Below are 26,883 nucleotides of genomic sequence, written 5' to 3' on the forward strand. Positions count from 1 at the left end.
TCCCAAATAGTATTCCATTTCAAAGTTGGTATTGAGACCCTCCTCCACCGCTCTGAGTTTCAAAATCCAATAACATTCTTTTCTCCTGAGGGCTAGTTCCCTATTGCCACCTCTGGGGTCTCTATTTACCTGATCAAATCCAAAGAATTCAAAACCAACAATGTTTTTTTGTTTTGGACAGTGTCGCATATGGTTTACTATAGGGTATCTCTCGTCACCTTGTCTCAAAGCTCTGAAATGTTCACTCGCCCTAACTCTGAGTGGTCTGATAGTACTGCCTACATAGTATAGGCCACAATTGCACATAATCATGTAGATGACAAAATTACTATCACATGTAATATTGTGATTAATGTTGTATGGCGTCCCAGTACAGCTGGTGAATGTGGAGATGCCTGACTTGGCCCATCTACACATTCCACAATGTCCACACTTAAAGAAACCCTTTCCACGGCTGGTAAGCCAGTTAGTCTGAGTTGGTTTACAGCGAAAATTAGAACATAGCAAATTTTTAAGGGTTCTGCCTCTTCTATACGTAAACAGTGGGGTAGCCGGGATCACTTTTTTCAGAGTAGGATCTGCTGTTAGAATAGACCAATGTCTGTTCATACATTTACGTAATAAAGTAGCCGTTTTTGTGAAATTCACAATACAGCGGATACCATTATCCTTAGTTCTCAATTTTTGACCCAGTGTGTCTGATCTGGACAGACGTAAAGCCCTAATCCGAGCTTTGTCTATCACCTTAGTGGAGTATCCCCGTGCTTTGAATCTCATGCTCATATCTTGTATACATAGGCCAAAATCTTCCTCAAGACTACAATTGCGCCTCGCCCTAACCATCTCACCATACGGTATCGCATTAATTTGATGAACTGGATGTGCGCTCTTTGCGTGTAGGATAGAGTTACAGGAAGTACTCTTTCTGTAAAGACGACTTTCTATTTTGTTGTTGCAAATCAGAAGTTCCACGTCAAGAAAGGCAATGTTAGTCACACTTCGTTCAGAAGTAAAGTGAATATTATACTCATTATTATTTAAATAGTTAATGAAGTTGTCAAGTTCTTGTGAGTCGCCAGTCCAGATCATCAAACAATCATCGATATATCTGCCCCAATAGAGTATATCAGAGATCCATTTACTACCATCTTTACTCCAGATCATATTTTGCTCAAACATTCCCATAAAGAGATTCGCATAGGCCGGTGAGAATTTAGATCCCATAGCTACACCTTGCTTTTGGCGATACCAATCACTTTTAAATAAAAATACATTATTGTTTAAGATCAGATCTACCATTTTTATTAGCATTTGGGTATGGCCATATAGGTTCGCCGGTCTTTTATAGAGGAAGAGACGTAGTGCCTCCTTTCCTTGTTCATGGTTAATGCTGGTATAAAGGGAGGTGACATCTAGTGTAACTAAAATCATCCCTGGTTCCCATGTTATATCCATGAGTATGCTGAGAATATGTTTCGTATCCTTAATATAGGAAGGTAAGTTTCCTACATAAGGCTGTAAAAAAATATCAACATATTCCGACAGTCTCTCAGATGGACCATCGATGCCTGAAACAATAGGCCTGCCAGGAGGGGAAGTGAGACTCTTATGTACTTTAGGTAGTATATATATACAAGGGTTCCTGGGTCTGTGAATACGAAGGTACATATACTCATCTTCTTTTAAAAGTGATTGAGTAAAACAGTCATGTAGAAATGTATTGATTTTATTCGTAAGTGCGGGGATAGGGTCTGATATCATCTTTTCATAACAAGTCACATCCCCTAGTTGCCTATAAATCTCCTGATCATAATCTGAGGTGTTCATTACTACAATATTTCCCCCCTTGTCTGCCTCTCTTATGGTAATCTCCCCATTGGTACGCAATAGTCTTAAGTTTGTCATTTCCTTTTGGGTGAGGTTCTGATGCCAAATATAATGGCGACTGTCATTCTTTGATTCTAGTTTATTAAAATCACGCCAGACCACTCTGAAAAAGGTTTCTATACAGTTATCCCTATTCAGGGTTGGTGTCCACATTGATTTGCTTTTTAAACCACTAGGCAGTGAGTCAGATGGGATATCTAGATCCGATAAAATTTGAGTTATAGTGGTAGGATCCTGTTCGCAGTCCGCTATAGACAATAGAGTGGCCGTGTCTTGAATATCCTTAATGGACAACTGTTGGTCTTCATTGAGACCATCCAGGGAGATGATGTTGTCCCTGTTATCAGAATGATTCGCAAAATATTTTTTCAGTTTTAGACGTCTAATAAATTTGAAAAAATCAATTTTCGTATTCTGAAAGTCTCCAAATTCTCCTGGACAGAACCCTAGTCCCTTGCCAAGAAGTGTAAGGTCATGAGAAGTAAGCTCCAAGTTGGAGAGGTTAATTACATTGATAGAACCAATATCAGAATTGGCTATTTCCCCCTGTTCCATGATCATAATACAGAAGTCAGCCTAGAGATATTGGGATCTTGTTTGTGACCCCCCTCTCAAAAACAAGACATCACATCCAGTTTTGTTAAATTGGATTATTTGCCTTGTTGGATAGCTATTAGTTAAAACCAGCCCAAAAGTCAGTTATATATTCCACATCTGGAGCAGATTTCATATATGCGTTTCATGATAGGTTTGAAAGCAATATTGATATGAGGGAATCAATACTGTGATATAACCTCTATATCTGAGCTATTGTATGACTCCAGATCAGATTGCAGTCCAGATTATAACTTCCAGGTCAGATCTGATGCCTATACTGGCTAATTTCCTGGTCTGTTCAGTTTTAATAATTAAAAGTTGATGAGCCTTTTGGGATGCCTGGGCAGAACGGCTGAAAAACTTCCAGGTCAGATCTAATGTATGACTTTGGAGCCATCACAATTGCTGTATAACTTCCAGGTCAGATGTAAGGTCTGACTTCAGGTCACATCAACCGTATGACGTTCAGGTCATCAGTTATGCTGTTAGACCGCCACATCACCCCTACTGTATGATTCTGATAATATATGAGCTGTAAAAACAAAAAAACACCAATTCAAGTGAAACTCTTAAATTAATCGCAGCTTTAGTAGCTATCTAGGCTGTATTCCAGTCCACTACATTTTGCACACAGTGATGTTACAGTCATGGGTCAACCATATTCAAATCAGTCTTGTCCCTGGACAAAGTCAAAATGACTAGAGCGCAGCCCTGAGTAATTATTGGCTCTTGCTATTAATATAAGCATTTGATTCACCACTGTTTTGTTTTTTTTCCTCATTGGGATGCCTTAAGAAGGAACTTATACAGTGGTCTTGGTCGTGATGGTCACAGAGCTGCACTTCACTGATGAGGGCCAACAAGGTTAAAACTGGTCTACGGTTTTGTATGTCCTTTTCAAATGAAAAATATCCTAGCTTTTTGGGTTGGATTGCGTTCTTGAAACTTGCCACACTTGATTTTTATTTGTTTGGTCCCTGTCTATCATAGTATAGACAAATGCAAAATGATAATAATGGATTAGAATGTGGTACCCACACAACTGTTCTTCCTGTGACCCCTTGTTATCTGTTTATGTGAAAGCCAGCCCACACTTACTAAAGGTGTAGTGCTGCTGTAACGGACCTCTACAATGGCTAGTAGACACTATCTTTTAGGTTTTTGTCACGCGAGGGCCTGCACAAAACTTTAGTAGATTTGGGACATAATACTTAAATGCTGCAACAATGTTTACACTTTTCACTTTGGCCTAGAAGAGAAGAAGTTAGTAAGTTCTGTTATTCGCCTTTTGTTGACTCAATTTGTGAACAAAGGCGTTTTCTTTTTTAGATATGATTAAACAGAATGGGTATCAACTTTTTAGTTGTTTCCTGCCACGTCGTAGAGAAAGTCTTGGTTGATTGGCTTTGTTACCAATGGAGAGACAAGTGCCAGAAGGTTACCACGTGGTGGGCATGAGCACCGTAAGCCCTGGAACTCCAGTACTAAACAACAGTATCCCAGTGGGTACTGTCCAGTAACAATGGTTTGTCCCGCATGTACCAATCAACACGTTGACTTGTCCTCCCATAGATGTCTCCCCGTGTTGACCACTTGGTCTTCTAGCAGCACCCAGTCATGAACAAGTAGACCGTTTAAATGAAAAAAAACACAAAATATCTGGGACAAGTTTGCAAACCTGATTACTCATCATACCTTCCTTGTAAACAGTTCGGATTTCCTGGAGCTGCTGGTTGGTTCGTGTGGCAAGAATCTCAGTGATGGTGGATTCGTCCGTCCCCAGACCCTACATAGACAATGAGACATGATAGTTAATAGGTTTACACTGAGCTGGGCAGCCTGCTACTAGCAGGTGGTCTAATAAAAATAATTGTATACATCATGTATTACTGCACTTCTGTAATTTCTAGGAGTGTGTAGTCGGCTTTAATCAATTTTATGATTTTCCAGTCATCAATTTCAAGGACTTAATATACTTGAACACCAAACTGTATTTTTCCTGTTCTAAGGAATTTTAGAGCCTTGCTCAAAGGCTCAAGATTTGGACTTTAAATGTAAGTGTTAATTTAGCACTGTGGTTAGAATATAATTTTTTTGTTAAAACAATTTTTTTATATAGTTTTAGTTATTTGTGTTAATTTAACTTTGGTTTAGTGCAAGGCTTAGTGTAAGCATTACAACTAGAATAATGTCATCTTCTTTAGAAAAAAATTTCAGGGTAAGTATTAATGCAATATAATGATTTTAAATGCCCTGTGGCCGCCATAAGAGTCCCTCTTGAGTGTGTGCAAAAAAATAGTGCTGAATTGAAGTTCCCTTTAAGAGGGCTGCATGCGTGTACCCATCTGCCACCCATGCAACTCCACTCTTGCTAGGTGTCGGGTGCATATGTGGGAGGTCAATGAAAAAGGGTCTTTAAGAAATATATTTTATTTATTTATTAAATAAATGAGGCTAGTTGAAATTTTAAGCGCTGTTGCGCTCATTGGTGGGGAGTTCTCCTATGATGACCATTCAGCTAGACACATTAGTTTCCCCCCAGCCTGGTCACTTGAAAGGAGGTCAGGGGGTTTGGTGCTAGCAGTCGAACACTGTAATCGTGTGACTGGGTGGAAAGAGAAGATGTTAACAGTGGCTGTGGATTGGTGAAAACTGGTCCTGGCATTCTTATTCACAAATTAGGAATTGCATCTCGACCTAGCATCATACAAGATTGCACATTCTGAACTGGTGTCAGCCAAAGCACAGATCCTCAGTTAGCCTTAATTCAGGTTACATATTTAAACCTTGCATTATACAAGCAGATAGACCTAGAGTAGCATCTAAATGGGCATGCATGCCTCCCTGATTTTGTGTGCATGCGTCCTCATCACCTTGGATAACCTTCCTGACATGACATAAATACAAAGGTTACACCTGTGCCTTAAACTGCCCAGGCACCTGACGAGTGCCCACAGGATAGTGCAGGGTACTTACCTTCATGGCACCTTTCAGATCAAGGGCATCGTATTGGGCAGGGCACCTCAGGAGGCCCACGATGAGGTCCTTCAGGTGTCCAGACAGTGCCACGGTCATGGCTTGGATCAGGTCCTGTGGATACAGAACATTCCTCATGTGTGATTTGTACAGGTTTCAATCCTGCACCTGCTACTGTGTCGGGAATATTCTGGGGTGTCTGGTATCGCGTCCATGGCATTTAGAATGATGACTTTTGCTTTGCATACAGGCCGTACAGGAGTGTCCAGTGTTCTTCCACAGAATATACAGGAGCGGCAAATTTACTGGCTATGGAATTAGAGGAGTGTCCTGTATAATTCCAGCAGAAAATATAACTGTGCCAAATATATTGCCTGCGAAACATACGGAATTGTCAGATATCCTTCCTGTAGAATGTACAACTGCAGCCAATGTAACAACCATGATGTATACAAGCGTGGCCTGTACCCTTAACACAGAATATACAGGTGTGCTTGTTATATTGCCTGTGGAATATACAGGTATGTCAGGTATTCTGCTTATAGAGTATAATTGTGCCCAGTATATATCTGAAGAATGTAGAGTATTGTACCCACTGCCTTGTGAAAACATTAGTTTCCTGGGATTTAAACAAACGACTAGGAAATGTTCATGAAATATTTCCTAGTTTTGTGCCTGTATAAAATACAAAGGTAGAATATTTAGGTATGGCAGGTACCCTGCCCACTATGCATAAAGAAGTGCCCAGTGTCATTCCCACTGAGGGTGTTCTTGAAGCGTCATGTCGCCCACAGATAGCTGTTTGCAAATCTAAATCCTCCTCTGCCCAGGTAGGAGCAATAGGTGTGGATAGGTCTTTGCCTTGTCCTCCCTTTACTCACTTCTCTGGCTCCACCATTAAACTCAACCTTATCTGTGGCCCATCATCCCATAGTCGCCTTCTCTGTATTAACCCATCTCCTCTCAACTTCCTCTGTTCTCGGTATTTCAACCCTTACTACCTTCAGTTGGATCTCACCACTCTCCCAACTTTCTATGTACTTCTTCTGCTGCCAACAAACATCTCTCTTTCCCAAAGTTGCCTGTACACCATCATTCCTCCAGATCGTCTTTATCCCCCATCTTCTAGGCCCAATGATCTCTGCACCTTCTCTCCCATGCCTGAACTTCTCTGTGCTCCGTTTTGTCTAACTCATCTCACCTCATAATCCTCTTCACACCTCTTATTCCTGTTCTGACATTTTCTGCACTTCATCTAACCCCTGGACCAACATTCGTCCCATCTCCTTCTCCCCACATTCTCGGTAGTTCATTTTGCTCCTCAACCCTCTCTGCGCTCTATCTACCCGTTTTGACATTCTCTGTACTTCATCTCTGCACTGGACATTCCACACCCCATCTATCTGATCCAACAATCTCTGTACCTCAATTCCTCGCCTGACCCCTGTTCTCCCTGTCCCAGTATTATCTGTACCTTATTTCACTTCCTGAACCACTCGGCACCTTATTCCCACTCCCAACAGTCTCTGTAGCTCATCCCTCCATCAGACACTCCACATCCCCTGATCCAACAATCTCTGTACCTCACCTTCACACCCCCAACCCCCACCCCCCAAATACTCTGCATGGTCTCCCACCCTCTATCCATCTTTACCTCATTGACCAGGGTCTTGAAAAGGGTGACAATCTGTTGCCTCTGGGAGTTGTTCCGCCCGGTGACAATGTCTGTAATGATGATGTCCTTTTGCACACCTTGGGAGGAACAGAGTTGGGGGTCAATATGTAGAATGATGTGCTAATATTGGTGAGGATTTCTGTAGTGGTCTTGTGCATCCAGGTGCAATAGTAGCGGGCAGCAGCAGAAGGAAGACCACAGACTTTCTGTATGTAGTTTTTACCATGCAAGTTGTAGGGAAGAGAAGCTTCAGAATTCTTATAATACCACCATGTGTACATCCAGCACCTAAAGTCTTCTACCACCAATTTTTTTTTTTTTTTTTTTTTTTTTACAGCTAGGCCCAAAGGCACATTTAGGTTTTTAGGTTTTCACCGGGCTCAAGTTTTTAAAACTCTAATTAGGGTATGAATTTACTGATACAAAAACATAGAAATTCAACAGTTATAGTTCTTTCAAATAACTATAACTCGCACCTTCTCCATGCACAGCTAATTACTCCACATATTATATCACTGATGAGATGTACAGCATCTTTGATATTATCACTGCAACATTTGCAAGAAAATTATTGATAAGAAAACTGTGCATGGCAAACAAATACTAAACAATGATGCTCATATTTTCCTAATGAGCTCTAAAATCAATTCATAGATCATGCAGTATTGAAAACTATGTAACGTGTACAATGATAAGTACTTTGATGTTAAATCCTGTCCACTTTCAGATCACTGTCATATCTAGCAATTGAGTTATGCAGAGTAGTTGACTGTGCCGGCTTATATTAGAGGTACCTTTTTCGCCAATTGCTTCTGCAAGATCTTCCACATCAACCTCCGGTTCAAACCCCGGGTGGGGTTTCACGGTGCCGAGGGTCCCCCAAGCTGCAACCTAGACAAAATAAGGGGAAGTGAATGACAAGGGTAGCAAGCTGCTGTGCTACCCCAGAAGAGAGACCAGGCTTGAGCACATACCAAGCAGATATTGTGCCACCCACTAATGAGAGATGCACCCCACAATATTCCAAAATGCATGAGCACTCCTGTGATATATTCACACCACAGCTGCTAATTGTGGATCACGACAAGGATGCCATTGTGTTGGCTTTGCCATAGAGAGAACCACAAAGCTTACATAAACATTAATCTTTTCAGCTCTCTCCCAAGCTGTACCACTACTTTGGAACCAGAATTCAAGCATAAAATGAGACAAGTAGGTACCATTAGCTGTGGGCGTAGCTCACAGAGCTAAACACTGACAGCTGAGAGATGCTTTGATCTTCCCATGATGGAATCCAAACCATCTATCCGAGTTACCAACCATTAAAGGCATTATTGTCCCAAGCCCAATGCAGTGGCACATAACAAGGGAGTGGGGCTTTAATAGCCGGTATAAAAATCAACTGAGGCCTATAAGGCTATTAGAATATTCTGCCAGATGAGGACAAAGTACCATCATTGGGGAAAAAAGCCTTCCCTTATACAAAGTGGGTTTTTAAATCCCCACAGCTTCTGAGCCCTTCACAGGTCCTGCTGTCTTTCTAGAACAGTTGCTGCTGGGTGCATCGTCAAGTCAGCAACATGATGAGCATAAAACAGGGACAGAAGGAGCGTGAGGGGGCTGAAGTCAGCCCCTGGTTCATTCTCTACTGACAGACTGCTTTTCAACATTTGGCAGAGCTGGGGGAGACACGGGTGGTGAGAAGAATTCTCCTCATTCTCTCCCAGTGCCTCTGTGAGGCACAGGAGGATGGAGAGGGGAAGGCTCGCTGGCTGCCCTCACCCAGTGCCCTTTCCTCTCAATCCCTTGCAATCCACATATCTTGGAGAGGCAGGGGAGAGGCAGAGGCTGTAAACTAGAATGCTGCAGAGTAAGGTCAATGCTTATAACTCTGCTGCTCCATTGTCTTCAATAGAGCCGTCAACCTTCCAAAGTTCTAATCATTTCACTAGCTCTTTGCTACGCCCAGAGGCCTCTAGCGCTATACAAGTACCTACCTAACAGATGGAGCATAATAGAATAGAGGCTCAGGATAATTCAAGCACAACCCAGAGCTGTTATCACTGAGCCCCTAAGTACAAGAAGGGATGGAAAGGATGGTTATATGAGAGAAATAAAAAGAGAAGAAGAACTGAAAGCACAAGTATTGGAACTAAAACTTTACAGGGTTCTGTAACTGTATTGGTCTCACAGCAGTCACTACAGTCCAGCCGAAATCATTACCGACAGATGACCTTCCGTACACTGCACCACATCAGTGTTTTCTTTGCCTCCTTGACATTATCGCAAGGGACTTTAGAACGCTTTACAAGTGTTCATTTCAACTGGTTACATATGTACATACACAATATTTACATTATTGAAAGTGAATTAAAGTTGACGATTTAATTTGTAAATACACTATTTTATAGTGGTAGTTACCCTATAAAGTGAGATTATTAATATAAAGGAAATCGAGATTCGAAGACTTGGTAGGGAAGTGAAATCGGGCCCATGCAGTACCGTGCATGGCTCATTCCTAAATCTGAGGATGATCATGTCAGTCTGGTGTCAAGACATGCATAGACTCCAACCAGGGCAAGTGGAAACATGCAGCAATGAAAACTAAAGTATGGAGTTGGAGTGACTAAACTATGTGGCAAGCAGTGCTGACATATAGGGGATTGTGACGGATTCCGGTAGCTATGTTCCCAGGGAAATATGCTGAATTTGTCCTGGTATCATTTTCCAACACCAGAACACATTTCAGCAGCCCACACATGTTATATGCATTCTGTTCAGACCAGCAATGTGCAGGCGACAAGCGGGCTTTCTTATTTACACTTACAGCTGGGCCCAAAACAAAGGCTTGATTTGAAGGGCTATTAGCCCACCGTTTGTTTGAGAATATTACTGGATGGGAGCTATCTGGAGCTTAACACCTAGGTGCCTTAGCAAAAGAAGGAACCAGAGGTGGATAGTAGGTTGTGACTTACCCAGTACTTAAGAGAAACTATGTTTGTAGGCGGGTTTTTAACTTTATTCAACTCCCTATGTAAAAGATGTGTTTACACAGTAAGGATGAAAGATGTATCTGTCTGTCTGTTTGTCTGACTAATTACACAAATATTGACATAAATGGCACATACTATTTTTTTTTTTATTCAGTTCTTTTATAGCTTTACTGACACCAGTGTAGGATGTGGGAGCACTTTGCATCACACATAGAAGCACAATAAATCATGCAAATGTGTAAATCATTGTACAGACAAGGTTACGTAAAAAAATGAGGATTATAACTAATAAAATGTAGGAATCGCACATCGTCTATACTGTAGTCATGATATGATTAGAGTGAACAGTCGGGAGAAACACAAAGTTTGACTATAAGACCTAACGCAGTGATTGGGGTGGTCTGTACTAAGAAGACTTTATTACTTAACAAAGGAACCCTTCTTTGCAATCTTAAAATAACAAGATTGAGAAGAAAAAAACAATGCCAGTAAATAGATCACTGTGCTTTATCAGAAAGATGCAACTTATGAACTGGAAGTAACAAAATGATCTTGGTGTCAAACCCAGTAACCCACTTAACTATCTTGATAAAATACAACTCTGTGATCCGCGTGTTGTGGGATGTGCTTTTCAGCAGGCGCATTAACCCTCTATGCTACTTTGAGTCAAAACTGTGACCGGACAAAAAACAGCACACTCCGAGAACTGTGCGAACCACTAGACTTATCTTACCACTATTTTAGTGCCCGCAGGTGCTGGGCACAATGATCTCTACAACAGGGGTTATAACTGGAAACATAGAAGTGCGGGTACTCACTCTGCAGGGTTCCCGTCTGCTCCTGAGAAGTGCAGGCACTCTCCCACTAAATGTACTGCAGCAGTGCTAAGAAGTTTGGTACTCTCCCATTAAATATATTTCAGCAGTGTTGAAGTGCAAGTACTCTCCCTTTCAATAGAGAAGCTCAGGTGCTCAGTACCTGCCCATTCAAAGCACTGCTTTTAACCCTGTAAGATATTTTAAAATGCATCCTTTTTGTGACCAGTTAAGTAAGCTAGAACATAGTTACGGTCACATACGCCCTTTTTGCCAATTTCTTTGCAGCAGATATTTTTTTTTTAAATTAATGTATAGGTTAACTGTCAGGCTCTACTTTCCAAGCTCCTCCCCTTGTTACTCCCCCTCTGAATCACCTCGAGCCCCAATCTATGAGTTCCCGGAGTCATTTTTACGGTTGAGCGCAAAACGCTCTCTCCGTGGTGTAATCTTCCCGTGGGCTTTTAACCACGCCCATGTCAAGCCCATCAGTTTGGTAGGTTTGTGGGCTTGCCTTTTAAAATTAGCTTGATTTCATTAGTGAAAGACATGCATACGTCATGCCTTTTCTGGTGTTTAGCCCGCCTCGAGCGCAATGGGCAACTACTGAAAACATATGAGGCTCCATGTTTTCTGTATGGTTTCTGCACTATTTTTTCTCTTTATTTTGTAGGCAGCGCAATCTCGCTGGGCAGTAGTAGAGCACTTTGCATAACATCGACCCTGTTACATGGATAATTGCACTTTTGCCTGTTACATGGATATTTGAACTTTTTCCGTTACGTTCCACTGCGAGCGAACTTCTGTTTTCTTTTGTGTGTCTGCTTTGCGCTTATGGCAGCTGTTGGTTTATATGGCAAGAAAAATACAGTTAGGAGTTTACTACGCTAACAACTTTAACTGGAGTAAACGCGAGATCCACTGCATTTCAAATGCTTGTTCTCCATTTCCAGCTGTGGTGGTACCTAAGGAGAACGCTGCACATCCTGTGGGGGTCTGGCCGACGGTTGCATCTCATTACTACCAGGGTGAACGTTTGAAAGATCACTGGATAATCTTTGCAAATGGGCTATTACTGGCACTCACACCTCTGAAGAGCAGACAGCACATGCACAACAGACGACCAGGGCCTTCTACGGATCTGACTCTTACTGCAGTCCCCAGATCACACAGCGAGTTGCGGGAGCGCCGAGATTTCACCGAACACCAGTCTCTGAGAGACACTCACTTTATCTGCCACGGAGAGCTGTCCGAGAATCTCCAACGTTAGAGACATCCTGGATTTTTAGCACTGAAAAAGAAAAAAACATATTGAAGCAACAAGAAAAAAAAATAGATGGCGCAAAAAGGCACGACTAATGGAACACTGGGGGGCATATTTATACTCCGTTTGCGCCAAATTTGCGTCGTTTTTTTTTTACGCAAAACTAACTCCATATTTATACTTTGGCGTTAGACGCGTCTAGCGCCAAAGTTCATGGAATTAGCGTCATTTTTTTGCGTGAACACCTTCCTTGCGTTAATGATATGCAAGGTAGGCGTTCCCGTCTTAGAAAATTACTCCGATGCTATTGCGTCGGATTTATACTCCCGGGCAAAATGACGCCCGGGAGTGGGCGGGTCTAAAAAACCCGCATTTGCGCCGGATTTTAGCGCCTGGGTCAGGGCAGGCGTTAAGGGACCTGTGGGCTCAGAATGAGCCCAGAGGTGCCCTCCCCTGCCCCCAGGGACACCCCCTGCCACCCTTGCCCACCCCAGGAGGACACCCAAGGATGGAGGGACCCACCCCAGGGACATTAAGGTAAGTCCAGGTAAGTTTTTTTTTTTTTTTTGTGGCATAGGGGGGCCTGATTTGTGCCCCCCTACATGCCACTATGCCCAATGACCATGCCCAGGGGACAGAAGTCCCCTGGGCATGGCCATTGGGCAAGGGGGCATGACTCCTGTCTTTGCTAAGACAGGAGTCATTTCAATGGGGGATGGGCGTCGTAAAAAAATGGCGCAAATCGGGTTAAGATGATTTTTTTGCCTCAGCCTGACTTGCCCCATTTTTGGACGCCCAAACGCCATTTTTCCCTACGCCGCCACTGCCTGGTGTACGTGTTTTTTTTTCACGCACACCAGGCAGCGCCGGTCGGCTAACGCCGGCTAACGGCATTCAATAAATACGGCGCCCGCATGGTGCTTCAGAATGGCGTTAGCCGGCGCTAATTTTTTTGGCGCAAAACTGCGGTAGCGCAGTTTTGCGTCAAAAAGTATAAATATGGGCCTGGGTGTAATACAAAGGTGGTCTTATTTCACGGCAAAGAACCCCATGGCTTTTTTTTGGGCGGTGGCTCAAAAACAGAGCCTTTCTGCACTGCCTGGAATTATTGCACCCCACCCACAAACTCCCCTTGTCCCACCGACCACCCCAGGTGCGGAATCCAAACATAGACCCAGCATCCGAGGTACTTACCGGCCGATCTCTGCCCCTCCAGGCTGTGCCCTCTGCGCTCCCAGCGCACCCCCGCTCACCCACACCCTGCGGCTCGTTCCGCCTCGTCTGCCTGGCTCTGGACTGTGCACAAGATCAACAGTGACAATGAATGTGGGGCCCGGTGCCAGGCCCTGCCCGCTGGGGTGAGGGTGGCAGCTCCTGTCCTCTCTCGCCCTTCTGTGGCAGGGGCCGGTTAGGAGGAGGCTGTGAGACCCAACCATGCCCCCTGACCCCATTCTAGTTGAATCCTCCTGTGACTGGTAGGAATATTTTAGCCAGGGCTATTAATTTCCAGTCCAGCACTACAGCCGTTTCAGAGATGGGTGGAGTTTCACTCTGCCCCAGGTCAACCATCCCTTTCGAAGTGTATGGTGTGCCTAGACTCACACCTGCTCAGCGTCTGGAAACCCTCCCAGGTGATAGTGCGCTCTACAAATGTGCATAACATTCCGGGTACCTGAAGCACACACATCACAAGTGACGGACTCTCCGGCAGCCTTGCACCCTTTCAACGCATGGTGACTCCTGCCATGTAAGCAACTTGACTGCCCCAACCCTATCAGCTTTTAGAGACCTTTGAGTTATGACTGACTGCCCTGGTTTCCCAAGCCTTTCAAAGGCCTTGCACGTGACAAACGTTCCTCAGCTCTGTAGGCTTTTCTGAGGCTATGGAGCCTCCTTGCAAAACAGATGCTCCAAATTGCTTGGAAGGTTATGTGTGTCTTTATATATGTATGTATGTGGTAATGCTTTAGCGCAAACTTGGGCAAAGAGAGGATCAAGTGCTATGCCCTTCAGATGAAGGCTTCAGTCTGTATATCTTCCACCACTGCAGCTGGCATTTATGGGACATTTACTCCACAGTTAAAGAACTGCACATATGATTACTGTGTGCATTATCGGCTTTGATGCAAATAAAAGCTAACCACAAGAGGTTTGCATACTATATTGTACATGCACTTGGCAAGTGTTCAGCCTAGTGCTAGGAATTAGGCACTTAGGCAAGGCTCCTGTGGTGCACTCCAATGGACACCACATCCCCTGCACATTCTCCGGAGCCCCACAGAATCACATGTGCTGGTCTGCAGCAATGTGGGGTCCTTCAGCCAGAGGGCTAGAAAGGCTGAGGAACCAGGTCTGTGTGCCAGGGCCTAGGATATTGTTCACTTGCACTACTAACTGGACCTGCCACGGCTGTCGCATACCAGTATAAACACTCCCCACTCTGAACATCACACTCCCATAATGTGACCTTCTGGACAATGCCAGGCCACCCACACCAGTGAGAATGGCCTGGATGCACTAGAAGTATCTATTGTAAATGTGCATTTAATTGTTAAACTGACCTCCCCCGCTGAAGCACAGGCAAGTATTGCCACCATATGGTGAAGTAAGTCCCAGTGTTAACAATTAGGTGCTGGTGCCGGGCACTGGCCAACACCGGCATAAATTAAGCACTGTAAAAGCCTCTTTTTTGGCCTGCATACTTCCATGTGATGTGAACTGCTGCACCTCTTAATATGCTTTGGTAAGAAAACCCATCCTATATGCATTCAATGAGAGAGTCATTTGTGCGAACTGATAGTGCATATGTAAATGGGATAAATGTATAGTGCATGTGTATCCTGCATCTGCAAAGTTTGCTTAGCATCTTGAGTACCGATTAGTAACGCTTAAGCAAAACCATGAGCAGGCGTGGAAGGGTGTGTCATGCAAGGTTTCACTCTACCTACGTAAAACATTTTAGAAACAACTTTGAATCTAGAAGTGCCAGATGCTATTATCCCACAATTCTAGACCAGAAAACAAACAATATTTGTTGTCTGTCTCCAGCCTGTTTTCTCTGATTCAGTATCCGTCTGAGAAGGGCACTGTGGCTATATTTCCTCCATGGAAATGTTGCTACAGGGCCAGACTCGGGAACCGAAAGCAGCCCTGGCTGAAATGCTCAAACTACCCGGCTCCCTATGTTTCCGTGTGCTAGCTTTCTTTTTCTGACCATTCCTTCTCTCTATTTCTCCTCTGTCTCTCCTTCAGTCCTCTCTCGCTCTTTGATTACTTTTTCTGTACTTTCCCCCACCGTCCATCTCTTTCTGTCTCTCTTGAAGCCTCCTGTTGTCTGCTGAAATTAACCCAGGGAGCTGATGAAAGTGACCGGGGCATCATGAGGGCTCTGGGCTTTGGAAACCAGCCTCCAGGGGCCCCAGCCTACCTGGGAAATGTCCCTGGAATAAAAGGCTTTTCCGGCTCGGGTCTGATATAAAAGACTCATATTTGTTTACTTTTTGGTTCTGCGGAAACATTGTTAGCAGCATTCGAATTAGTTGAATTGGGGCTTGTCTAGGACAGGAAATGGCAACCTTTGGTTACTACTGTTTCAAATCAAATGCCTCTTAGTGGAGGCAGGAGTTACACAAAAAGTAGTCTTCTTCTACAATTTTTATTTAAAAAAGTATTCACAAACAATACCAACATCGGCAAATCCAAAAGTAGACAACCGATGCCCCACTTATTGGTAGTAAGCGCTATATAAAATCTACAACATACATGACTATCTGCCTTCCATATTTTCAGATTTCTCTTTAGGTGGAGGCTGCTCGTTTAGTCATACCTGACACACGTTTATGGTCCATCACTTTTTTCTCGCCGACACCTGATGGCGTAAGGTGTCAGTATGAGAAATGTATGTGATGTAGTGTGTGTGAAACTGAGGCCATGTGACAGCGAGCTGCCTGGCCCTCACCCTTCACATACCATAACCTCACTGTGTGTGCAGTGTATTTAACCACACATGAAGGAGCCGGGAGAGCTGGTTTTTGCGGTTCTTGTGTAAGCACGGACTGGCCTCAAGACCCTCCCAAGCATAGACCAACCTCTTTTCCTTGTTTTCCTGAAACCAGCCATGTCTCCCTCCCCTCCCCATCCCTAAGATGTGGTTAGTGAGACTGTGGTGTGTGTAATTGTAGCGTCTGGCCAGCAAGCAGGTGGTAGCATCCATGCAGTCAACAAAGTACTGTAAGAAATGGGGCAGTTACAGCTCAAGGATGCCAAAGACAATGGGTGAGTTGGGCTGCCAGGCAGTAGGAATGCAAACAAGGTAACCGCAACAGCAAAGATGCTGCAAAAAACGTTTCGGTTTGACAGAGATGTGGAAGAGTAAGATCCGGGGGTTGTGAGAACAGAGGAATGTGAGCAAACGGGCTGAGGCAGAAAACAGTCCCGGCCACCAATATAAAAGTGGTCCCCTTCAGTGAAATAGATAGCTAAATAGGTTGCCCATGTTTGCAAATTAAGGCAGTTTTGAACTTGTAAAGACAAGCTGTACAAATGTGTTGCACGGTATGGAACATTGGAAGGATGTGATCTTGCTGCATGTAATGTTTGTTTTAGCATCAGGGAAGTCAACAGAAAAAAACTGTCTTAGTAGACCATAAAACAAGTCCATAAATAGGCAAACAAACTGACCACACTCTAACCTGTCAGACACGGCCATGGGGCATGACCTGACTGCCCAATGGGCCAGTCCGACCCTAGGTGCCAGAGACGAAAAGTAGAAAGAAATGAGGAACAGTAAGAAACAGGGGTCGCAGACCTTGAGTATGGTAGACTTATCGTCCTACCTTCACACTGATGCATCCACGCATCAGCCCACTCACCAGGTGAGTCACTGTGACTGTGTGCAGGTAATTCTTCATTTGCTGCAATAAGCACAGCATAAGTAAATATCAACATGTAGTTTACAGAACAACATAAACAAGGCTACAGGGTCCATGCGATGATTCAGGTGAGGAACGCACGCATGCTGCACCTGACTGCCATGCAGTTCACGTTCTACCTGCTGCTGCCCAGCTTTTGCATGCATCACTTCCTCTGTACGGAACAGGAAATACATTCCTCACTGTGTGGTCAGAGGTCAGGCAGACCACTTCAGGTAACAGTAGGGGCTGAGTGGCAGCAGAAGCTCAGGGCTGGTCAGAGACAAGGGCACTATGTGGTGACTAACATGTCCTGATGTATGACGGATGGGCAGAGAGGACAGGTGGTGAGAACTTAGGGGTAGTAGAGAATGGGAGGAATAGTGGTAAAAGTGAAGAGAAAAAACTATACCCAGCAAAATATGGGCAGAGTAAATTGCATCACCTGCAGGTAAATGTATTCTTTTTCACCACAAGTTAATTCCTCTTCCCATGGGAGACAGGTTCATCTAATTATTGGTGGAGTTCAGCCAATCATGGCCATTGTAATGCCTGATCCCAGTGCCTGATGGTCCAAGGAAAAGATAATGGCGTCTGGTGCACGCCCTAGACTCAAGAACCAAAAAAAAGCAACTTATTATTAATTTTGCATAGCGCCAACCAACCAGCACTGGATAGCCAAGCTTTGCTACCCTAGATTTGGAAAGGAGGGAACAACTCCTAAAACAGCATTGGCAAACTCAACAGTTTGGCTTTCCTATAACGTATAGTTAAGTGGTCTGCAATGGAAGTACACATTAAGCAACTCCATTTGTGCGGTCAAACAATTGCACACCAATAAAAGCGAAGCTTCGTAAACAAGCAAAACACACCAAACATCCAATGGCTGTTGTGTGTGGTGATCCAGATGAAGAATGACAGAGGCAACAAATCTCATGTCTGAAGATGACTGACCAATTGCCCCCTTTAATGTCTGTTATGTGGAGTCTCCAACATGTGAGTATGGCCTGTGCAAACCTGGAATTATTCCTGGGAAAACCATGATGAGGAGCAAGGGAAGTGGAAATGAGGAATGATGGGTAAGGAATGAGTTGTGGACAACGAATAACAGATGAGTGATGGTGGATGTGCGAGGCTGGATTATGGATGAAGGATGTTGGATGATGGAGCAAGGATGAAAGATGAAAGATGAGAGATGGTGGATGTGGGAGGATGGATTATGGATGATAGATAAGAGAAGATGGATGAGGGATGATAAGTGAGGAATGAAGGATGAAGAATGATGGATGAGGAAGCCCTAAAATGAATGCTGTACATCTGCCCCCTAAGGTTGCTATCCCATCTCCGTGTCCTATTCCATTCCTGGTAGCCCTCCGCCAAGGGTTGCCTCATCCCTCCATGTTAGAAGGACACAGTCCTTTTGGTCTTCATCATTCACTTGAGAAATCAGTGCAATCTGAGAGCTGTAGTCATCACTTATTAACAATGAACCAGTCTGAGTAACACAACTGATAACAAGGATGTCCAAATAAAAAACCCTGGAATGGTCACACGATGTTGTGCTCCTATAAGCAAGCGGTCAATTATATCTGTAGCCTATGTTCTTAGAAACGTTCCCATGTTTTCTTTTGTATGGTATTTCACTGCTTCTCTAAGCTAGGCCTTGCTTCATAAATTACATAAGTAAATATAGAAATACCACTCCTAATTAACCAGATGTGCACAAGCTGCTGTTTAGTCTGTTTAGAAAAAACTCCTAATAAATAAATAACATATTAAAAGATGACAGTCACTGCTTTTTATGCAGACGGAAAGAAGCAAATAATGGATTTGTAACAAATAATATATTTTTAAGTCCTTCAAGTGGTGCAGAATTTTGAGACACCTACAAACTGTGTTAACACTAGTCTGGAAAAGAGCAGAGCTCCACCCCAAATTATTCCTCACTGCCAAGTGAACCCATGTCATGCGTGGCATGTTCCAGTGATCGTGGCAATTTAGCCATCAGGACATTGCATTTTGGGTCTTGTAGTTTTGCCTTTAACTCTGTAAGTATGGCCTACAAATCCCAGCATGCAAAGTCATGTTGGCTAAAAAGTTGGGACTGTCCGAATTTTACAACAGACAACTTGTAACTAACCAACCTCCCCATGAAGCTTTCAGTGAGCAGAACCCATCCCAGGTCTAGATGTATGCATGCGTGTAGGTATATGGTATTTCTATAGTGAGAATCTAGCCAAACGGTGGCAGAGTCTGAAGCAGTGATGAAGATTCATTGTGAACCCACACCTGCTCCCAGAGACTGTTCATTGGCTCCCAGCATAGGAGAAGGTACAACGTGGCACCATCCCTCGTGCAGACCAGGTAGCCCCATCATTCCCTGTCATTACGGTCAAGGTTTCCAGTAGCACTCTGTCGTGTGATAACACAACGCATTCTTGGGATATGGCAACAGCTCTGCTTAATTCGAGCCGGTGGTTGCAGGTGTGGCTCAACGGCACTCATTTTTGTGGACTGGCACATATTCTTCCTCAACAGAGTTTGATCCAGGACTCTGAGCCAAACTTTGGACTGCTGCACTTATTATTTAAAAAACTAAGCAGTGTGTATCAAAATATTGTGACCTAAATAATTCCAGACCAAAATGAAGTGTCCTACATAAAGCTGAGAAAAAAATGGCCAATAAAAACTACTCCCAATGGAGTGTTATTTTTGTGAACGACATTTAAATGCAGATACTTATGACTGAATATGTTATTACTATTTATATTTTGACAGGAAACCATTCAGGGTGTTGCAGTCTTGGTTTACTTCCACTGTGCTAAGTCGATTACTATATTTGATGGTAATGACTGATAGGTTAAAAGTCCAGGATTGGCAACTGTATCTGTGACGGCATGTGGAGAGGTAGCCAGCATAATGTTGCACACGTCTAAATGTTGGCCCCCAGGCTAACTTCTAGGAGTTACCGATCCCACACCTTAAACAGAAAGATGCACTCCTAGACACCCTGTTTATGACTTCCACTCCCTCCTCTCCTACATCTCCTCTCCCCATATTCCCCTCCATTCTTCTCTGTGACCTCTTCCTGAGCCTAACTCAGTCTTTAAACTCTTTCCACCTGTGACCTCCTCCTCCTCTGCCCCATTGTACTTCCGCTCATCTACATTCCCTTCTATTCACATAATACTCTGTTTTTTTCATTCTCCTTTTCATGACTTCCAATCACGTACGACCTTTTCTTCCTCTCCCCCATTCTCTACTCCCATTCGCATATGACCTCCACTCTTCCGTTCTTTTATTCTTTAGTCCGTTAACACCTGACTTTTCTTGATTTCTCTCCCCATCTATATTTCTAGTTGCGTATAACCCCTTCTTCCGTTCTCGTAGTCTTTACTTCCATTCATCTATGAACTTCTTCTACCAGTCTCTCCATCGCTACTTCAATTTACTTATGAAACCACTTCCTCCGTTCTCATCTTTACTTCCATTCGCCTGTCACCAGCACTCTTAATCTCTACCTCCATTTTCCCCCCAAACGATCCCCTGGTTGCACTTTCCTTACAACATTGGTCTTCGGTCCACTCCTCTACACCTCATCCAGGTCTTGTATTCTTTGCCTCAGCCCTGCTATCTTCCTGGTATTTAAACCGTTAAAAGAATACCAAACAAACACACAGAAAAAAGATCTCCATTGAGCGCCCTCGGATATTACGTGACACTCACCTGAGCAGAATGCGTGCAATGGATGCCTGGTCTGGTGGATCTTGTCTCATGAATTTTTTGTGGTCTGATTCACGCCATTGGATCCTGGGCAGATATCCTAGACCGTAGGACTATCTTTGGTAGTTTTTCTCTATTCGGTTTAACCTACTGGAGCTTTTGTAGCTGTTATTCAATGGTGGCTGACCTTCTGTGGTGGTGTGTGTCCTTAGATGTCTATGGTTGTTCTTATCCTGTTTCCCTTGTCCTGTCTTCTGCAGTTTATCTTATGTTTAGGAACTTCAGTGCTCGTTCTAATCTGTTGGACCTTCTGTGGTGGTTCATCGCCAGTAAACTTTAAGCGGCTGATCTCACTTGTAGCACCTTGAGGAGTAGTTCTTGTTTATTGGGCCCTCTGCACTGGTTGGTGTCTAGTAACCCTTCTGCAGAGGACTTCACATGTGGCACCCTCAGCAGTTGTTCATGCTTATGGGACCTTCTGTGGTGGTTTGTGTCCAGTGACCTTTCTTCATGGGACCTACTGTGGAGTGCCTCGCCCGATGCACCCTTTGTGGTGGCAACTGCACAGGCTTCTGTCGTCTCAGCCCCCCCCCAAAAAAAGAAGAATTCTCTTTAACGAATAATTGCATCACTTCCTGGCAGATGTAATGCCTGGAAAAAGCACAAGAATGTCTATTTGCCGGTTTTTCTTGCCCAGAGTGCCTTTGCCTTAGATACACAGAAGGCTCTTACAAAATCCCCCAGGCTGATGAACACACACAGAGCAAACCTCACCCTCAGTCTTTTGTTTCTCAAAAAACTGAAACTGAACTTCAAAAACATGTGTCCAGGGCAAAGTCCAAGACCCAGCCTTTCCCAACCTGTTTCACAGGCTAGAGTACACGCTCTGCCCACTGGCCGAGGATTGTGGACAGTGTGTCTGGACATTAAGGCTTCCTTGACTCTGCAGTGGTAGCTGCAGGTAAATGCTGGGCCCAAAGTTTTACTCAGAAGCCTGTAGCTAGTGCTATAAAATGTCCCTTGACCGAGTATCAACACGAGTTTCTTGATTCTTCCTCATGCTTCTTTAACCTCTCAGCAGACACTCCCTGCCCCTTTATTTCACTCTTTTAGGTTCATTTTCATCCCTGCTTTCTTTCTTTGTCACTGTTTTCCGTGACGTGCCAGGTAGGTGTACATTTTTTCAGCTAGTCTTGCTTATAGACAGATTGTCGCAGTTGGGGGCTTGTAGTTTTGTTTTTAACTCAAAGGTTCTAGCATGCAACGTTCTGTTGGATAAAAAGTCAGGGCTGGTGAAGGTGTGGCACATAGCACAGGACCAACAAACACTTTTCTCATTCCAGCTTGCGACTCAAACAGATTAACCACAGGCTCTGGAAGTAGGGGTGCTGGAAGTCCGGCAGCACCCCCAAATAACCTTGCTGGAGGTCAGAAGATGAATGAGCAATAAAGATGACTAAAAATATTGTTTTTATCTTGTGACATTTGTTTTGTGTTCTAAAATTAGGGGTCAAATGTCAGACTGTGTTGTCTGACAAACTGCTGCGTATTTTTTTAAATATGGAGATTGGGTTACTTTTCTTTTTCACACTGCAAATTCTGAAGCTTTTGTAAACAGAACTATTTGGCAGTCTTGCTGGGGTACAAGGAGAGTGAAAGGAATGGCTGCAGGATGCCAGCTTTTTAACACACATCAAAAAGTACATATCTGTAAATGAACTGTACAAATATTTCAAAATATACCACCAGTTAGGTAAGCGCAAATGAAGCACATTTTACATGTATAACTGACTCGTGATGGTAACAAAGATTTTAATAGGATCAGAATAAATCAAGGCAATTCACTTGGTGATGGGCAAAAGTTAAATATTACATATTATTTTGTATATGCTATATAGTTATATTAATAAAACGGCATGCCGGCTTGAATTTTCCACAATCCCTACGACATCAGTGATGTAAAACTGATGGCAGCACCCCCATTCTGAAAATGTGACCAGCATCTCCGGAGGTTAACAATAACTTGTGTGGCAGCTAGGGTTATTAAAAAACAAGCATTAACAAGTCCAGTAGGTCTCGCCTATTGTATTGTACTCCAGCGTCAATGCTGTTCAGCGTGGCTACAGGTTAGTGGCATAGAGGAGAGTGACGTAGACTGGGTGGTGTGAAGTGTTGTGGCGTAACGTAAAGTGGTACAGAGTGTTATGGGGTGGCGTAGAGTGTAGTGTAGTAGAGGTGTACAGTGAAGTAAAGTGGCTTGGCGTGGCATAGAGGGTATTGTGTAGAATGAAACAGAAAGTTGTATAGTGGAGTAGAGTGGTATACAGTGGAATTGTCATAGAGTGGAGTGCTGTTTTGCGGTAGGTGCGGAGTGGCATAGGGTAGAGTAGGGAGTCATAGAGTGGAGTGATGTGGCACAGAGTGGAGTAAAGTGGCATTGAGTGGTGCAGAGTGTCATAGAGTGGAGTGGGATAGAGTGTCTAGTGTGGAGTGGAGTATGTGTGGTGTCATAGCGTACTGCCGTTACAGACAACACATGAAATGACCATTACATTTGCACATAACTTTTTCCTTCTAAAAGTATACAGCTCAGAAATGATAATGTGTGGAAATGGCATCACCTAGTGTATTGATTATCACATAAATCCTCCCACGTTGAAGTCAAGAACAGAAAAGGAAAAACCAAGCTCCTTTGAAAGACAGAGCCTGACATTTGACCTATGTCTTTGGATGCACATTATATGTGACAATAAAAACATAGTTTTAAAAAAAGAGCACTTGTGGAAGAATGCAAGGAGAGATGGTAAACAGGCGATGCTCTACAGGAGGGACGAAGACATTTCGGACAGCCTAAAAAACATAAAGCCAGCACATAGAAAGCAAGGAAATGTAAGTGACAAACCCAATGGTAAGCAATGGGTGGAATGCATTCCCAGGAAAGCTTTCAGAATATTCCCAAAAAGTATGTTCCTAACCAGACAGCTTCACGTTTTTCTGACCTAACAAAACTGTCACTCACCAGTGTGCCCCAGTTCTGGGCTTTAAGCCCCTGTAAACTGGTACTTTTGCCTCGTGGATGCATTCAAGTGGTCCCAGGACTATATTTCCTACAATGCATTAGGTTGTTAAATAAAAATCTAGTACTGAAACATGGTTTCTCTGGTGACAAGAACATATATAGTAACTACTCCAATAGTAGCAGATTACAAAACACCAAAATGAAATAACAGAACACACCACCCTTCAGATAACTAACATATTTTGACATGATACTATATTTTTCTTCTAGGCTTTCCTTTACAAATCGTGGTCTCCAATCTACACCTTGCAGTTATGAACCCATTGCACCCTGGTAGTTGTAGTCTGGCCCCCTTCGGGTCGATCCATGCATGGGATAACTATCAAAGGAAAGTACAGAACATAAAACGCGCCCGGTACCTACCGTGAACCGACAGATGTGCCCGCACCTCTGCACGCACGAGGCAGCTCCTGCACCCACCTGCCGAGGCCCTCCCGGAGAGTGCAGGGAGGACTCCGGGTGTGGGCAGTCCCTGTCCTTCCACCCAGGGTGGGGCCAAGGGCGCGGGAGTCACGTGACTGGCAGCTGTGGCCACGCCCACGCAGCCTGGCTGCAGCGCCTGGGAGCCCGCTGGCTTCTGTAATGCGCTATTTCTGCAACCTGTCCCCCCCCCCCCCCCCCCCGGGCTTCTCCAGCAGTGACAGGCGTCCCAGCGGAGCGGGGTGCGGCGGGGGTCACATTACAGCAAGGCTCGGCACCTCTGGGGGGGTTTGTAACATCAACCACGTCTCGTCCAGGTAAGCACTGAGTCCTCAAGCCGGCCAGGTCCATGTGACTGTAGGCCAAGGGTTTAATGGGATAAATAGGACTTCAAGTCCCAGAATGCAAAGGGGAAACATGGCTTGGATGGGATGGTCACACACGCTGGCAGTGTCACTGCCCTGAGCAAGGATGAGGGATCCCGGACCTCGCAGTCTGCCCCAGATCACAGGGAGAGGTGGGGACGTTTCTGGCTGCTCCTTGCTGAAACCTGAGGCATCAAATATTGGGCTGATTAAAGGTAGTATAGTTAATGTTCGCCGTGAAAATAGCATCAGTGCTCTGGCAACATGGTGCATCCCTCCTCGGGTCTGTAGTTTTCTCTTTTCCCTGCTTGGAAGAATGAAAGCCCGAGCTGGCCCTGTGAAGGTTTGATCTTGCTGCCCCCATTGAACGTACAGTTGTCTGCAGCATCTACTCAACCCTGCGAGCTACCCACAGAGCCAGCCCCCCCCCCCCCCCCCCCCCCCCATAATCTACACCAGGCTGGCGCGGGGCTTGCTCAGGCAGATGACATTACACCCCCACCCCCAATATGAAGTATCTGGGGTATGTTACTGTGGGGGCGGGGCGGCCTGGGACAGGCTCAGAACCGGTTCCACAGAATGTGCCTGGGAGGGCAGGAATGTCACAGAACAAGCTCCCGGGGTGCCCTCCTGTGGCCCCCCGTGCCCGCAGCTAAGGTTATGTACGGGGCGAGGGAGGGGCTGAGAGCCGCAGACTGTGCAGCTCGGGGGGTAACGCGCCTGCTGCAGATCGCAAGCTCGGATCTCCGTACTAAGGAATAGTGTGCATGCCGGGTTCAGATGCCTGTGCTAGTAGGCGGGTGCCACGCCGGGCAATACTTCTATGCGTTAATATTCCTTCTGAAGAGACCTGCTGGCCGCAGTTTTCAATCCCATTGTAATAGCTAAACCAATAAACAAGCCTCTTGCAGACAACGTTTCATAGCCCCTAAGTCACCTGTTCAACAAGACAAGCCCGGGGGGATTGTACCGCAATTGCATGCATGTAGCGCTTTATAGCCCCCACGAGGCGCCTGATGCAGAGATCTGTGTGAAACCTGCATCCAAAGCCTCCAGCTCCCGGCTCCTGACCCTTGGTGAGATGCACATGTGCAGCCTGTGGGGGTTGTGCACGCGTGTGACGTTGTCTGGGAGTCTTGCAAGATGGCGACCCACGTGGTGATGGCTCAGGGATATCCGTGTAAGAAACGCTGAACCTCATACAGTGACAGTATGTTTCTTTTCTGGTTTTCATACAAACGCTGTGATTCATACACACTACGAAACCTCATCAGCAGATTGTGAGATATCTCCTCTCTGGGTTTGGATGTGAGACAAGGGATGGTCCTTGTGCAGGAAGTGAAAACAAGCATTGGCAAAGCCAACAGCTCCCACCTTTGGGGCCTATTGGCTAGGCCAATGGATTTTAATGATGTGCACCATGAATACTCGTAAACAATTTCCCATGGGCCAAAAAGTATGGTTTGTGTTATGGCTGAGGGCTGCATTGATGCCAGCAGGGTGGGGGTGAGATAAAAGGTGGCTGTGAGGTGGGCACTGCCCTCTAAAGTATACCCCCTAGTCTCTAGAGGAGACACAGAATTGGCACTGCTGTGGTACGCTGTATCTGAGTCCCTGCCCTGCACAGCCAGGAGTAGGCCTCCGCTTTCTGTCGCCACTACCTTTAGCGAACCAAGTGTGCGAAGAAATTAACTTGATTATTACACTTGAATTAAATATATCCTTTGACCTCACAATCTTCTTATTCCTTTGGTCAGTTACCTGTAAATATTAGGAATGCTTGGAAACAGACTCAGGTAAGGTTGCAAGAGCTATAAAAACTCTTTGACAAGAACCCACTGCTTTCAGACCTGTACTACAAGTGTTGCTGGTAAAAGGACCATACTAGGTGGTTCTTCTCGTTGTTTAAAATGTCTGTGGATATATTTCCTTTATTTCTTTTGATTATATCACTGTGTTTATTTTTAGATTCTTGAGAAAAGTCCTCTGGATGTGTCCTATTAACATTCGTCGTAATGTTTTGTTGTCATGTGAATTACAGACAGTAATACTTCATCTGCACATATGATTCATCAGTGAAGAGTGGTCTTTTTCTGCACTTGTGTCTTAGCACTTAAAACTATAGTAAAACCTGATACATGCAAGCTACATTTTAGCAAATGTTATTTAAATCACAGTA

General features: G+C 44.4%; 1 protein-coding gene across 3 annotated transcripts in view; it reads right to left on the minus strand.

Annotated features, from left to right (window-relative positions):
• Positions 1-26,883, minus strand: part of ANXA9 (annexin A9) — a 65,410-nt gene that overhangs the window by 25,821 nt on the left and 12,706 nt on the right. Inside the window, exons 1-6 of one of the 3 annotated variants that reach the window (XM_069218516.1) lie at positions 24,283-24,420; positions 12,172-12,234; positions 7,930-8,026; positions 7,115-7,212; positions 5,461-5,574; positions 4,180-4,270 (exon numbers count right to left, since the gene is read on the minus strand). In XM_069218516.1, the coding sequence (XP_069074617.1) occupies positions 4,180-4,270; positions 5,461-5,574; positions 7,115-7,212; positions 7,930-8,026; positions 12,172-12,219 (448 nt within the window). In that variant the 5' untranslated portion in view covers positions 12,220-12,234; positions 24,283-24,420. Of the gene's footprint in view, positions 1-4,179; positions 4,271-5,460; positions 5,575-7,114; positions 7,213-7,929; positions 8,027-12,171; positions 12,235-20,843; positions 21,311-24,282; positions 24,421-26,883 lie in introns of those variants that run through there. The other 2 variants (XM_069218517.1, XM_069218518.1) reach the window with 2 other exon arrangements.

The sequence above is a fragment of the Pleurodeles waltl genome, chromosome 12 (genome assembly GCF_031143425.1).
Source record: "Pleurodeles waltl isolate 20211129_DDA chromosome 12, aPleWal1.hap1.20221129, whole genome shotgun sequence".
Taxonomy (NCBI): domain Eukaryota; kingdom Metazoa; phylum Chordata; class Amphibia; order Caudata; family Salamandridae; genus Pleurodeles; species Pleurodeles waltl.